We start from the raw sequence: 15,000 nt of genomic DNA on the forward strand, positions 1-15,000 counted from the left end.
CAGATTTTTTGGCATTTACCTGACACTTTTATCAAAGAGGAAGACAAACAACATCACCATAAAGTAGCCTAACTGAAGCTGATTTTAATACAATCTACCCTTAGCCCACTGATGCCAGGGATCATGTACTGTCCATTATGGGCTTTCTTTTATTCACTTTTTTTCACATAGACGCCCTAACTAGTGTCCAGTTACCAAGGAGCCAATTACTGGTCCTACCTGACCTCACCTAAGTTTCTGTGATTTTATTTTGGGAACACAGTAATGGAAATAAACATGTACTACTACAAATTTCCATTTGCTTCTCATTTTCCTGTAGAATACTCATGAAATCAATATATGGCCTTTTCTTAACAAGGTATATGAAACCTACCTGTTAGTGGCAGGGCACATAATAATTGTAAAAATAAAAGGAAAAAAGTAAATTCTACAAACAAAATTAATATGTTAGTTCAAGGTCTCCATTGGTAAGATATCAGATGTAAGCTATTAACCCTCTCTGGACGGGTGGTACACTACTGTACCGTGCATTCTAGGCCCGTTCACTGGGTGATGCCATACGGTGTCGTTAATTTAACTGATTTAGGCCTATGCGTTCAAGAGCCCCGGCATTGTAACATGAAAGGCTGGAATGCCCCCGTCGTGAGTGGGTTAAAATCTATCTGGACAAATGAACAGTATTACTGATAACAGCACTGGAGTAGATAATCCTGTATTGAATAAGACTTATTCCCATCCACATAAAAAATAGAAAACAAGAAAACGATTATCTCATATCATCTGTCTGTCACTGCATATCTCCAGTGTATGGAAGAGAGATCAGGGACTATAGTAAATCTTTTTATGAGGCAATAACACTGATGGAAATTTATCAGTCTGGTATTCAATTACAGTCTCTACATACAAGTATTCTATAACACAAAATGAAATGCAATATATTATAAAGCACAGGTTCCAAGTGTATTACTTTGAACTAGCTACCAACACAAAGCTTAAAAATACAAAAATGAGGAGCCGTTTTTTGCTTCCCGTCACATAAAGTTTAGGAAAATTAACTTCTCAATATCCCCATCACAAGAATCCTCTTTGTTAATTGACAACCTTCAACTAATAACAAACCACCATCAGAAACAAGCCTGAATTCTTTTAAATGATGATTTATAATTAAAACTATGATAAAAAAAATACAAAAAATCATACTTAAGAAATGCCAAGCCAAGAACTTGAGAGACACCATGCGATTGTGCGACATGTGGAAAAGGTGGACCGTGTCTATCAGCTGACTCATGGGCACTGTCATGTTGATCACCCTGGAGAAAAAAACAAAACAAAAAACTATTTTATATGACTCAAAAATGTGATTACTCTTAATAGCTGATAGTGAGATACTACTTATATGCTGACTTCTGTATTACATATAGACTATATAAACCTTGTAATAGATCACATGAAATCAGTGACAAAAAATACTTTTCAGAAACAAAAGCAATCAAAACATTAAAAAAGAAAAGAAAGAAAGAAAAGTACCGAGTTTCCAACAGTAATTTTACATGTTGAGGAAACCTACAATATCCTCTTAGGATCAACAATCCACTCCATCTTGCTTATAGGAACTTGCTGAAATTACACCTGGTCATTCAATTTTTTCATGGCTATAAAATCCAAATCAAACTACTCTCACAAATAAACAATCATATCATTTGCAGCTCATTCATACAGAAATGATAAAGCCATTATATCAACACAGAGAAATGACCATAAAACATTAATAAGTTGTCCTACTCAACACTGACTGCATAAATTTGTACCAGCTACAAAATTTTACTCACACTCCCCATCTAATATCCTGACAAACTCACAGACTACGCACCTGAAGTCGTTCTTGAGCCCGTGTCCAACAAACTTGACGCCCTTGTCTACCAGGTATCTTAACTTCACGTAGGTACTCTTCAAGGTGGTCAAGTGTTTCTGCGAGAAGTTGGCATCTAGGTCTCCCGGTTTGATGCCCGAGAACTGGGTCAGGTAATCCACGACCTGCTCTTGTGTTGATATGTAATCATCCAGGAATGGGGTACCTTCCAGGGGTCCTTGTCTGTAATGGTTAGTGAGTCATTACTAAATTAGAGTTGTTCGTTCTATGATTATATATTATAAAACTATAATTCACTTAAAGTCAAAGTCATGCAAAGGTTAACATCCACATTATGTTCTGTGAAATTGAACATTATGAGACTTGTATGCTGTGTAAATACCACCATATTTCATAGCCATATAAGAAATTGAAGCATATCTGTATTGGCACTAGTTTTGCTGTAATTAGAGTCATTATGCCCTTCACATTAACGCTGGATGCCATATATGTATATGTTGTATAATATTGTCTGAACAGATGTTATGTGGTGCATGACTCTGAATTTTTTTAATATACTGGCAAAACAAGCTAAACCATGTACAACTGTTTTAGAAAAGTAGTCTTACAATACATTCATCAGATTAACAACATGAAAGAATTTCTCATTCATGGACTTAAAATGTAACAAAAATGAGAAAAAGTACCCTCGTATACAAGTAATTCTTGCAACTGATTTATGCGAAGGTTTGATAGTAGTCCGCGTGCCATCACTGCGTATCTCTGCTTCCTCTTGGTGAAGGTTCACAAACTCAGCATCCATGGCCACCAAATCACCTATAACATGAAATAATAATATTGGATATCAAAGAAATAAAAAAAACCTGTTTCTGAATCTTCATATTTCAATGAAGTGGCATAATGCATTTGTCTATTTTCCTTTGGTATCTGTCTTATCATTATTAACAGTTAGGATGAATCATATTGCTCATGAAACAGAATATTTGTAGTGAACTGCCTCAAAATTTGGGCAAGTGTATTTGTGAAACAACCCATAATATGAAGACCTAGAATAGAACCCTATGAGACACTTACCATAACTAAAAAAAGGTAAAATACACATTCAAAAAAGTAAGAAAGAAAAATTACACAGCACATAAAGCTTTCCACAAATCTCACCTTCCCCAGGCATTTCATCAGCCGTTAAAGGTGTGAACGTAATTCTTTTCCTTCCCCGTTGAGCGAGAGACTTATCCTCTCCAAACACATCAGCTGTTATAGGGTTGGCTGGCTCAAGGCTCTGTATATCTTGTGGTAATTGTCTACGTTGCCAGTACATGACGCAAGGGGTCTTCCAGCCACAGGGGAACCAAACAGCTTCTTCAGGGGCTATGGGTTGAATGCTGCAATAATTCAAGGCTTTCTTTAGTAAACCAATGCACTGGGTAGTACAGAAGAAATCTTGTAGTAAACCTAAGAAAACTGTTGATAGTAAAAGCGAAAGAGAAAAGATAGAAAATATGACCAAGCCTATAAAGCTAAAGAAAACAAACTTAATGATATAATCTAATTCATATAAAACAAAGTAATATACAAACCAACAAAGGGAGGAACAGAAATAACAAAAGATGAAGGAACACATGTAGAAAAAGTGAAGAAGAAGAGAGAGACTGAAGAGATGGCAAGAAGAGAAAAAGAAAGTAGAAGAACCATACTGGAATCAGTAACACAGACTCACCTAATATCATTGAAGAGGTACCAATGAGAAACAGACGACACCTTGGCCTGTACGTGGTAGCTTGGCCCCACCTTGATGCAAGCCACCAGGTTGTTCTTGTCGGGGTAACGAGGGTCACAGATGTGTGACACGACACCCACAAGATCATAGATAACACCATTCTCATCTTCAACTCCTTCTTCAAGCTATATGACAGGGAGATAAGAAAAGTGTAAATTTTGTGATTGTAGTGTGAATGAGGTCATGAATGCATACCTTCAAAGAGTGACTGTTAATCGTATTACTGTACTTCCTTTCCCTGTAAAACAGGATTTACCATAATTCATCACCTATCAATAATATGCTGTACAAACACAAACACGCACATGCAAATGCACACAGGCAAACACACACACTTACTTTCACTCTCAATAAAAAAGTACAGGATAATGTTAATACACTTTCAAGTTAAGGAAATCACACGTAAATGAAACAGGTGTCAGTACTGTAAACAGTTCTTAAGAGTAATCTAGGATCATTCTGATATGTATACAAAGTTTCTGAATTTTCCTCATTTCAATAATTCAAAATACTTCTAAGAGGTACACTTCTGCAAACTCAGATCTCTAGGGGACCTCATATAGATATAGATATTGGCAGACCCTTTCAAGATACAAACTAATTAGTAGTCTTCCTTACCTCTGCTTTGCTAATGTCTGACAAGGAAACGGTTCCATTTTCATTTAATTTTGCTCTCATGCCCAATGGCACCCACGAGTACTCCATGGTCTGATCCAGAAGGCTTAGAACATGAACTGGTTGTTGACCTGAAATATATAAATCAAGGGATGTGAGGCAAACTGTTTAAGAAGGGGAAGGGGAAGGGGAAGGGGAAGGGGAAGGGGAAGGGGAAGGGGAAGGGGAAGGGGAAGGGGAAGGGGAAGGGGAAGAGGAAAGGGGATAGGGAAGAGGAAAGGAGAGGGGAAGGGAAGGGAAGGGGAGAGAAAAGAGGAGAAGGAAGGGGAAGGGGATAGGAAAGAGGAAAGGGAAGGGAAGGGGATGGGAAAGGGGAAGAAGAGGAAGAAGAAGAAAGGATAGAATATTGTTTCCTTTTTAAAGTTGAAAATGCTGTAAAAAATTCAAGTATTGAAAACCTCAGTGTAGAAATATTAGAAATATAGGAATCTTTGCCAAGGTAATATAATGTGATAAAGAACAAAAAAGGAATGATACATCAAATGAACACAACATGAGAGTCAACTTCTCCTTCGGGCAATTTGAATGTGCAAGACTGTAACATCTGAAGCATGTCTCTTATTATTAACTCAAGTAATGGAGATAATCAATCTAAGCAAATTATAATTATGGATGATTTTCTCTTAACCATAACCATCTATGTGGCTTTCTACATACAGATCTACAGTCAAAAATACAAGCCAAAGACAACTAAAAAAAAAAGTTTTGACCCTGAACTCACAATTACCTTCCCCTCCATCCCGACCTGGATGCCAGAACCTGCAGTCGGACCTCGAGCAAGCGTTACCATATCGGCAGGGTCGTCCTTGGGACTGGGGTGCCGAGTTTTCGGGGTAGCGCTTTGATGGGGTTGATGGGCTACCTGTAGAAAAAAGGGGAGAAAATCCTCAGATTGAGACATTTGAATTTGTTACTTTCGGACAGGAAGAGGCTATGTAATAGCTAGATTTTCTTTCTTTCTTTTTGGGGGGAGACAAAACCAACTTACAAACAGAATCTTAAAATGCATATAATAATAGCATTTAAGAATCACTGCCCTTTTTCTAGCTAAAATGTATAATCATTTTTGAAATCTTTTCATCTATATAAGGCCAAGGGAAACACAGTGCCTGTCAACTCAGTTTTCAAATAAACTTAATTTTTCATGTCTTTTTTTTCTGAAATTCTCTGATAAGGCAGATAGCCATTCTGTGTTGCAAAATTATGGTTACTTAGTATATATTTTTTGTCTCTCTCTACCTCTTTCTTTCCTTCTCTAACTCCCTCCCTTCCTCTCTCATTCACTTGCCTCCTTCCTGCCTTCCCTTTGTCTTGCCTTTTCCCCTCCCCTCCTTCCCTCTCTTAATCCTCTCTCCCTCTTCTCTATCTCCCTATCTCTATCTCTACCTCTTCTTTTCCCACTCTAACTCCCTCTCTTCTACCTTCCTTCCTTCCCTTTGTCTTGCCTTTTCTCCTCCCCTCCTTCCATCTCTCCTCCCTCTTCTCTATCTCCCTCTCTCTCTCTCTATCTCTTCTTTTCCCACTCCAACCTCCTCCTTCCCCCCTTCCTTCCTTCCCTTCATCTTTCTACCTTCTTCTTCCCTTCCCCACCTCCCACTGCATCCCCAACTCTCTTTCGAAGCTCCTGGAAAGACTGGTCAACCTTTGAGCACTCAACACAGCCTCACCTGTGCTAAGTGATGGTGTGACCCTTTCAGGAAATCTGCTCTCTCTCTCCTCAGATCCGTACTTGCCTTCTGCCTCCTTTTTCTCCCCTTCCTCTTTCTTCATCTTGTCTCGGACCTCCGTCAGCAAGATCTCGAACTGGTGCCGCCAAAACTTTATGTCCTGGTTTGGAACAAAGCAAAATTAAGTAAAATGTGTCTTCTGCATATCTTGTGATTTTTTTTACACATCATCTAGCTATAATTATACATCATGTTAAATTATCTAGGTAATTTTTCATCCATATGTGATCAATTTACATTTTACATTTGAGTTAGAGAACTGAAAGCTTCTTTGCAGCCATATGGGATAAGCACTGGTTACTGACTGGAGTTTATAAAACAGTCAAAGAACAGATTCTTATTGTTTATTATGATTCACCTTTTCATTTTCCTTATCACAACACTTGCCTGTTAAACTAGAGTAGAATTCTTAAATATTCTTACACAATTATCTAAGTCTTCCCAAGTAATACTTGCAATTCTTATATATTTGGAAAGAAGCACATTTTAGATTAATGAAAAACATGTTATTGTTATATTCTTTTCAATAACTGAATACTGATTATGCTCATGTACTTATACAATATAAATAAATAATCCATTTTCTAATGCAGGTTTAGAGCCTAATTTCTGTTATACCTACAATTTTGTAATTAAATACAAAACCCAATAAAGGTCCAATTTGGAAACAAAAATGTATGGATAAAATAAATGTATGTAGATAGAATAGATACACATGTACTGATAATGTAGAGGTAGAAAGAAACACTAACAAAGAGGGTGAAGTCTAACTGCAGAAAATGAACAAGGATGAGACATGGAGAACGATATGAAAAGAGAAAATGATGATGAAACTGGTGGGAGCATGTAAGGTACATAAAGCATAACAGTTAAAAGTGGAGAACATAAGATTTCAAAAAATAGTGATGAGAGAGACTGAACGAGTTTAGTGAGGAGAAGATGAGGTGATTTCAAAACATTTACTAAGTCATTAGTTAACAGATGAGTTCAGATAATCAAATGCAATAGGTAACAAGTAATTGATAATGAATGTATGATTCATTATGAACAAATAACTGCAAATTGTGCTTGATTTTTCTTACCCACTTATGACCAACCACATTGCACCATACATCAACTAATTATAAAATGTTCTGGATATCACAAAAAGACATATACTCCACTTGACACTAATAAAAGTTTATTGTGTTTTTTGATAGGAATGGTAGTTTAAAGGTTTCAGAAACTATAATCTAAATTAGTTCATAGCAAAGAGTCTAAGCCAATATTCTTCAGGGAGTTTTTTTTAACAGATTAAGGGACACTTTACGTAATTTAATAATTCATTTTTACTAGAGGTTTATGTTGTACTAATGCTTTAAAAAGAGAAAACAAAAATTGGAAATCTGGTAAACATTGGGCTCTGTGAATTTCTTAATTTTCATTTTATTACTTTTTCCTAATATTCTTTTTAAGTGATGATGAGAATATCTGTATACTTCTCACTGCTAATATGACATGAACTCCTGAGAGTATTACTCTTTTCTAATATTCTTTTTAAGTGATGATGAGAATATCTGTATACTTCTCACTGCTAATATAACATGAACTCCTGTTTAATCCATTGTTGAAACCCGATCTACATACTATAGCAGTTAAGGGTGACATGCAGGTGTATTCCACTGCCTTGGAATATAAACTCTACTATTGGAAACAATTTGTGGTGAGGGAACTTCAAAATACAGGAGTTATTCCTCCTAAAGAACGTTTTCTATGAATTATGATGAGAGAGCATCATGTGAAAAAGGGGACACTAAGGGAAAAATACTGTAATTCTGAGAGAACAACTGGTACATTTCAGGAACTAGAGCAAAAAATAATCAATCCTTTATAGGATTAAATTGAAATATATATCCACTTCCATCAAATAAGGATGAATGTAATGAAATTAAATATTTTAGAGCAAGGTGAACATCTTGAAGCAAATTGGAGAAAAAAGATGTTGGATTTTGTATCTGATATATTACCCTGAATCCACTAACTTAATCTGCCTGCTGGATGCTTTAAAATTGGCATTACAAACGAAAACAAACTTAATGACAATTGACTTAAAAAAACAAAAAAAATTCTAGGCCTCATTGTTCAGCTATTTCTTAGATTGAAAGAGGGATTAGATATGTTCTCTGCTGACATATTTAGAAAAAATTAACGAACTAAGATGTGCTTATTGTTATGTGTAAGAAACTAGAACCAGGACTAAAATACAGATCAGTTCAAAGTAATGCAAAACCATTTTGACCCATTGGTCGCGGTTTTATTAAAATATGTATAAAGTTATGAGGCGGGTTTATGTGGTATGGCACAGTGCCATCCGCATTTACGAACGATGCTGCCTTTACAGCAAATCATGCCATCCGCTATCAATGGATTAAAACTGGCAATTGACAACCCAATGACTGACTGACGTACGCATAGAAGAAGAAAAAGAAGAAGAGGAGAAGGAGAAGGAGAAGGAGAAGGAGAAGAAGAAGAAATAGATAATGAGAAGAAGAAGAATACACCAACAATTTGATCTTACCTGAGCACTGTCAAGGCCACAGTTCATGGCAAGGATGTTGGGTAGTTTCTTGTAGCGCCTCCACTGCTCGATGGGCTGGTACCTCGTGCAGGAATCGCACCAAGCCTGCCTCGTCTGTTCCAGGCTCATGCTGCGCTCAACCACGGAGGAGAAGGGGATGCTGCCCGGTGACGAGTCTGTATCATATGGGGAGGATTGCTCTCGGTGATTTGCTTTTGGCTGATGCTATGAATATGTAAAGCTTGCTGCAGTAACAATGGACTGCTAAAATACAGCTTATTTCAATTTATTATGGCCATAAACATTTTCATGATTTTGATGTATTTTGATACAAATTCAGTAAAAATATAAGAGATTCAGTTTTCCTTGTATTAGTAAAAAAAATATTTTTTCTTTTCAAAAAGAGTTCACTTTACTTTATTAATCTCTTAGCAAAAAACAAGCTTCCATATAACATAAAAGATAAAATTACCGCTAGAAACAATTTCCAATGAACATTAGCAAGGGCCACCTGGGTGAACAACAAAGAAGAAGAAAAGCACAATTATATTAAACAAATTTAACGAAACAAAAAGAACAACAAAACAAGAACACGACCAAACAGCTGAAAACAATCTTACCACTATTGAATTCAGGATAGGAGAGGTTGACGAGTAATGATGTGGTTTCCTTGTGGATTTCATGATTGCACCTCGTACATCTGTTTACGCTGACGGTGTGCGAGCCGAATATGTCAGCGACGGGGGAATACTCGCGCTTGTCCTGGCATTCAATGGTTTTGCCATCTGAAACTACAACAGAGAATCATTATTGGAGCAAAACAAGATTCCTTTTTAGAGCCACTTGTTTCTATATGGTAACACAAAACTAAATTGAAATATTCTCTTAAGTATTAACCCTTTCCCGACGGGTGCACTTTCTACTCGAAGTCCCATATGCCGGGCGATTGCAATATTGCAATGAAATCGTCACAATAGGATGACGCCCCGGAACGGGAGTTTTTGGCTGTGTCACACGGGTGTGACGCACCGTCGTCATTGGGTTAACAACTACATTATAAAAAACAGTAAGTAAAATAAATTGGAGAATAAAAGAAAACTGTTTCATTTTGATTTTTAAGTGAATATTTCAACTGAAAAAAGTAAATATATATATGTATGTGAAAACATATACAAACATTTATATCATAATTTTCTTTTGTTAATTCAGTAAATCAATAAGACTGAAAAAAGAAATTCACATGTACTCTGACTGTACCAGACAGAGAAAGAAAGAGTGCAAAGAGAGACAGAGACAGAGAGAGAGAGAGAGAGAGAGAGAGAGAGAGAGAGAGAGAGAGAGAGAGAGAGAGAGAGAGAAATATCACTATTCTGTGATCCTTTCTATCATATTTTTCACACACCTTCCTAATCTCATCTCATAAACTTGTACACATTTCACAGAGAGAGAGAGAGAAAGAGAGAGAGAGAGAGAGAGAGAGAGAGAGAGAGAGAGAGAGAGAGAGAGAGAGAGAGAGAGAGAGAGAGAGAGAGAGAGAGAGAGAGAGAGAGAGAGAGAGAGAGAGAAATATCCCTATTCTGTGATCCTTTCAATCATATTTTTCACACACCTTCCTAATCTCATCTCATAAACTTGAATACATTTCACAGAGAGAGAGAGAGAGAGAGAAAGAGAGGGAGAGAGAGAGAGAGAGAGAGAGAGAGAGAGAGAGAGAGAGAGAGAGAGAGAGAGAGAGAGAGAGAGAGAGAGAGAGAGAGAGAGAGAGAGAGAAATATCCTTATTCTGTGTTCCTTTCAATCATATATTTCACACACCTTCCTAATCTCATCGCATAAACTTGTACACATTTCACAAAGAGAGAGAGAGAGAGAGAGAGAGAGAGAGAGAGAGAGAGAGAGAGAGAGAGAGAGAGAGAAATATCCCTATTCTGTGTTCCTTTCAATCATATCTTTCACATACCTTCCTAATCTCATCGCATAAACTTGTACACATTTCACAGAGAGAAAGAGAGAGAGAGAGAGAGAGAGAGAGAGAGAGAGAGAGAGAGAGAGAGAGAGAGAGAGAGAGAGAGAGAGAGAGAGAGAGAGAGAGAGAGAGAGAGAGAGAGAGAGAGAGAGAGAGAGAGAGAGAGAGAGAGAGAGAGAGAGAGAAATATCCTTATTCTGTGTTCCTTTCAATCATATATTTCACATACCTTCCTAATCTCATCTCATAAACTTGTCCACATTTCACACCATAAGAGGAAGAAGATGAAAAGGGAAAGGAAAATAATTTTAAAAAAGAAGAAATAAAGAAAAAGAGAAGAGACAGTAAAGTCTCATAAACTGGGGAATAATCAACCCCAGAATCAGAAACAAAAGGAGAACCAAACAGAGGGGAAAAAATGTACAGGAACATCTCTATTCTGAGATTCAGGCTCATACACCTTCCCCATACTTACTTCCAAAGCTTTACCTGTGTCATAATCTTGTGCACTGGGGACCATGTCACACCAAACTTACCATGGGATTTTTCTTCCTGTGCTTGCACCTCCAATGTTTGGCCTGCCTGTGGTTCCTCAGCCAGAGCCTCCTGTGGGGTGTCTGCCACAGCTGGTGTTCGACCTTCTGCAGATACTCTCTCTTCCAGAGTTTCAGTGTGCAACTGCTGTAGTACAAACCTGTTCCAGCTCTGTAAAGTAACATAAAAGTGAGCTATAGAATTCTGTGAAATATATAAAAGTGGGATAAAATCTAAAACATTGTTAAGGTTGTGAGTTCACTATATAAGACAAATTTAATATATAAAACAAATTTAAGGATATGCTATAAAACACTGTGAAGAACATGAAGTTATGTTGTAAACCACTGGAAAGTATATGAGAGTTCTATGAATTACTGTGGTTCAACTAATCAAAATCTCAGCAACAGGCATGTCAACTTGATCTATTACCTATTTCTAATTCCAACGACATTATCCTATCCTCAGCTCTTCAACTGTCAAGGGACATCACCCACAAAGCATATTGGCTAACTTGAATTCATTCTCATAATTTTTTCCCCAAACATACAGTAGCAAAGTCTAAATAAAAATTCTGCTTTACATGGAACCAAAACAAATATTCTGTCAAAAGAAATGAATTTACAATAACCACTAAATCTGAATTATTGTTACATGAGGTGTGAATGTGAAGTCCATGTTAATAATCTAAAATATGTGTAAATTCTTACTTCCTTTTGCATTTACAAAACATTCCTAATACCAATACATTTGCTACCTTATTTTGTCATTATTATTTTTCATATGGAATCACTTTCTTTGATTTATTTAGATATTTCAAATTCATTCTCCATACATTTCAATCTGGCCTCTCCTCAGCTCTCTGATGAGGCTCAATCTAGAATATCTTGATATTGCTTTGACATAAACTTGATACTCTTAACCTTTGTCAAGTCTGTTTCCTTCCTACCCTCTAGGGCAAAACCAATACAGGGGTAAAATACAAGGTAAACCTTCTGTCTGCCAATAAATACATAAATGATAAAAGAATATGGATACTTTTTGTCATAGCAGACACACACATGTATAGGACCTGATTCTAATTAGACTGACCACGCCAGACAAGTTCCCCTACTAATCAACCCTTCAGAGACGGGCCACATTTTGAGATGTTTGACCTGGGCTGGGTATCTTAAGACATTCTTTTCCATTATATTTCTAGTCTATGAGTCTGGGTATAATATATCAGCAAAATGATACTGATTAGCATTTGGTATGGTGCATTAGTTACACAACTGAATGAATAACTAGCTTGCATATTCTCAACAAAAAAATGCAGAACAAAAATGATACCACGTATAAAATGCCTGTAGAGGAAGGGTCAATACAACACTAAACCTGAAATTGCTTTCATCATTATTCATTGCAACATTTTCTCTTTTTTTTGAAGTTCACTATCAGTAACTGTAAGTGGTTTAGATTACTGACTTTTGTCTTTATTTTATGTTATTATAGTGTAAGATATGAAGGTGTATGAGAGGAGTTATCTATACACTGCATGCAACTTCAAGACTGTCTACATTTTGTATTCAACAAGAAAGATCTACAGCTTTTCTGAGAAGAAGAAGAAGAAGAAGAAGAAGAAGAAGAAGAAGAAGAAAAAGAAGAAGAAGAAGAGAGAGAAAGAAGAAGAAGAAGAAGAGAGAGAAAGAAGAAGAAGAAGAGAGAGAAAGAAGAAGAAGAAGAAGAAGAAGAAGAAGAAGAAGAAGAAGAAGAAGAAGAAGAAGAAGAAAAAAAAAAAAAAAATCTACCACTCTCCACAATCACATCACTTCAAAATTTTGCATATTAACCCATTGTGTATGGGTGTCGTGACATACATGACGGCATTGATTAGGTCTAAATGATGGGTGTCAATGTGTACATGATGTGACATAGGGATCTGCTGACTTTCAAAGTGCAGTCATGAAGTATTATGGCTGTAACAGCACTAGCTCCAGAGCTACAGGGTTCCAAAGTCAGCCTAAACCTGCCTTTTATGATGGATTTATGGAAAAATATTGTTTGGGCTAGACTGCACTACCCAGGAGAAAACACTTTCCCAATTCCTCTAATTTTAGTGTCATAGACTGCCCGTCCTGATGACCAGTTAGGTTGCAATGGGTTAAGAATTAAATGATAATCTAACTTTATTCAGTATCCCTGATATAATTTTCAACCAGAAAAAAGAAAGAAAAAGAAGAAAAAAGAAATAGGAACAACAATACGCAAAACCTACCTGAATTTTCAAGGCAAAGTTAATCTTTGCCCTGTTATCCTGATCAGACAGTGTGAGACTCATGGCTGAGGCTTCGGGTATTGTTCTAAATGCTCTGAGGAAGTTGGATGCGTGGCAAGGTATTCCCTGGCCCATACTGACATCCAGCATGTGAAACAGAAAGCCCAGTTCACAAACCAAGCAGAATTCTCGCTCACACAGATGGGACATCATTAGTGCGCGAAGTGGGGCAACATAGTAGAACATCTGCAATTGCAAAAGACTCATTCTTACTATCTTAGAGATCTGGATACATGCTTTATGTTTTTGGTTCATTCTTAATAATCAAAATAGTAAATTAATGTATGTTCCAAATCTCAATGTGCAGAAGTTTAAAAAAGTTGTATATTAATTTTCTGGTGACAAACAATATGTCCAACGGTATGGAAACATTATGCATCAATTCAGTCTAAACAAGGATCTATGATAGTGTTTTAAAAGTTTTGGCAATTACAGGAAATTATATGATGCTCAAAGAAGTTGTAAAGAGTAATTCCTTAAAAGGATACTAAACAAGAGCTTTGTTAGTCTAATGCTTTGTTACATGATATAAGACTGTAAAAACTATACTGCTCTTGCATTACTTCTTTATGCTTTATACCTTATTTTAACTTACATCTAAATTTATATGAAATTTAGGACAAACCTGAAGCATAGGATTGCAGTAAGAATTGGGAAGTGACATATCCAGTCCTGAAAAACTTGTGCGATTGTACTGGTCATAATCAAAGTCATCCATCCCCAGCTTGCTGTATTTTATCTCCATTTTGCGATATCTCCACGGAACGTGCACTGCGATGCCATCCTCATTCTTGCCTGTTGAATTCTCGTTGGAGTTTGACTTTGGTCCTTTATTTCTGCTGAACTTGTAAGGCACCTATGAACAATGATAAAAAGGATTGAGATAATCTTCCCAAACACCAAACATATCTTCTAGTAATATGACTTTGTATATCAGTTCACAAAAATAACTATTAAATCATAGTAAATACACTTCAAACTATAAGGCATTTCTGTTATCCTTGAATGCAACCATGTCAGAAATTTAAAACCATGAATATTAACACCAAGCTATTGTGATATATGATTCCTGTTTCTGAATCACCACATTTATAAGGATTATTCAAGATAAATTTCACATGAACCATTCTTTGGCATTCTTACTAAGTGGGGTCATGAGTGCAGTTTCCTGTTTGCCATTGGAGGCTATGATCTTGTTCTAAAATTTACACTTGTGAGAGAATGCTTAAAATATGTCTTGGTAAAGGTAAAACTTACATTCAATTCTGTCATTTGCTGAGGAAAGTACAGCTTTGATGTTTAAAATAGTATAAAATAATGTAGCATCTATGTAATAATGAAAATATCATACATTATGTCCATAGTATCTATGCACCTGCCCACATATACAGAAATATAGTAATAGACAATGAGGTTGGATGTCTAAATACCAAGAAATTCCCTTTCTAACATCAGATCCAGTTATATTATGAAAGTGTGCTTTAACAAGGACAAGAATTCATCAATCATATGCAAAAATTGTGTTTTGGGGGAAGTCACGCCCAGAGTATTATCATCACAATCTGATGTGGAGCTTCA

At 36.5% G+C, this 15,000-nt stretch overlaps 1 protein-coding gene across 6 annotated transcripts in view; it reads right to left on the minus strand.

Annotated features, from left to right (window-relative positions):
- PAN2 (PAN2-PAN3 deadenylation complex catalytic subunit PAN2) overlaps positions 1–15,000 on the minus strand; it is a 28,525-nt gene that overhangs the window by 2,290 nt on the left and 11,235 nt on the right. Inside the window, exons 11-23 of one of the 6 annotated variants that reach the window (XM_043009148.2) lie at positions 14,048–14,278; positions 13,363–13,608; positions 11,108–11,276; positions 9,227–9,397; positions 8,607–8,782; positions 6,056–6,149; positions 5,050–5,184; positions 4,266–4,393; positions 3,588–3,772; positions 3,029–3,252; positions 2,557–2,686; positions 1,871–2,092; positions 1,201–1,310 (exon numbers count right to left, since the gene is read on the minus strand). In XM_043009148.2, coding sequence (XP_042865082.1) covers positions 1,201–1,310; positions 1,871–2,092; positions 2,557–2,686; positions 3,029–3,252; positions 3,588–3,772; positions 4,266–4,393; positions 5,050–5,184; positions 6,056–6,149; positions 8,607–8,782; positions 9,227–9,397; positions 11,108–11,276; positions 13,363–13,608; positions 14,048–14,278 — 2,221 coding nt within the window. Of the gene's footprint in view, positions 1–1,200; positions 1,311–1,870; positions 2,093–2,556; positions 2,687–3,028; positions 3,253–3,587; positions 3,773–4,265; positions 4,394–5,043; positions 5,185–5,989; positions 6,150–8,606; positions 8,783–9,226; positions 9,398–11,107; positions 11,277–13,362; positions 13,609–14,047; positions 14,279–15,000 lie in introns of all 6 variants that reach the window. The other 5 variants (XM_043009147.2, XM_086547346.1, XM_086547345.1 and 2 more) reach the window with 5 other exon arrangements.

Source organism: Penaeus japonicus, unplaced genomic scaffold, assembly GCF_977035675.1.
Source record: "Penaeus japonicus unplaced genomic scaffold, GWHDUDI00000001_assembly GWHDUDI00000019, whole genome shotgun sequence".
Classification (NCBI taxonomy): Eukaryota; Metazoa; Arthropoda; class Malacostraca; order Decapoda; family Penaeidae; genus Penaeus; species Penaeus japonicus.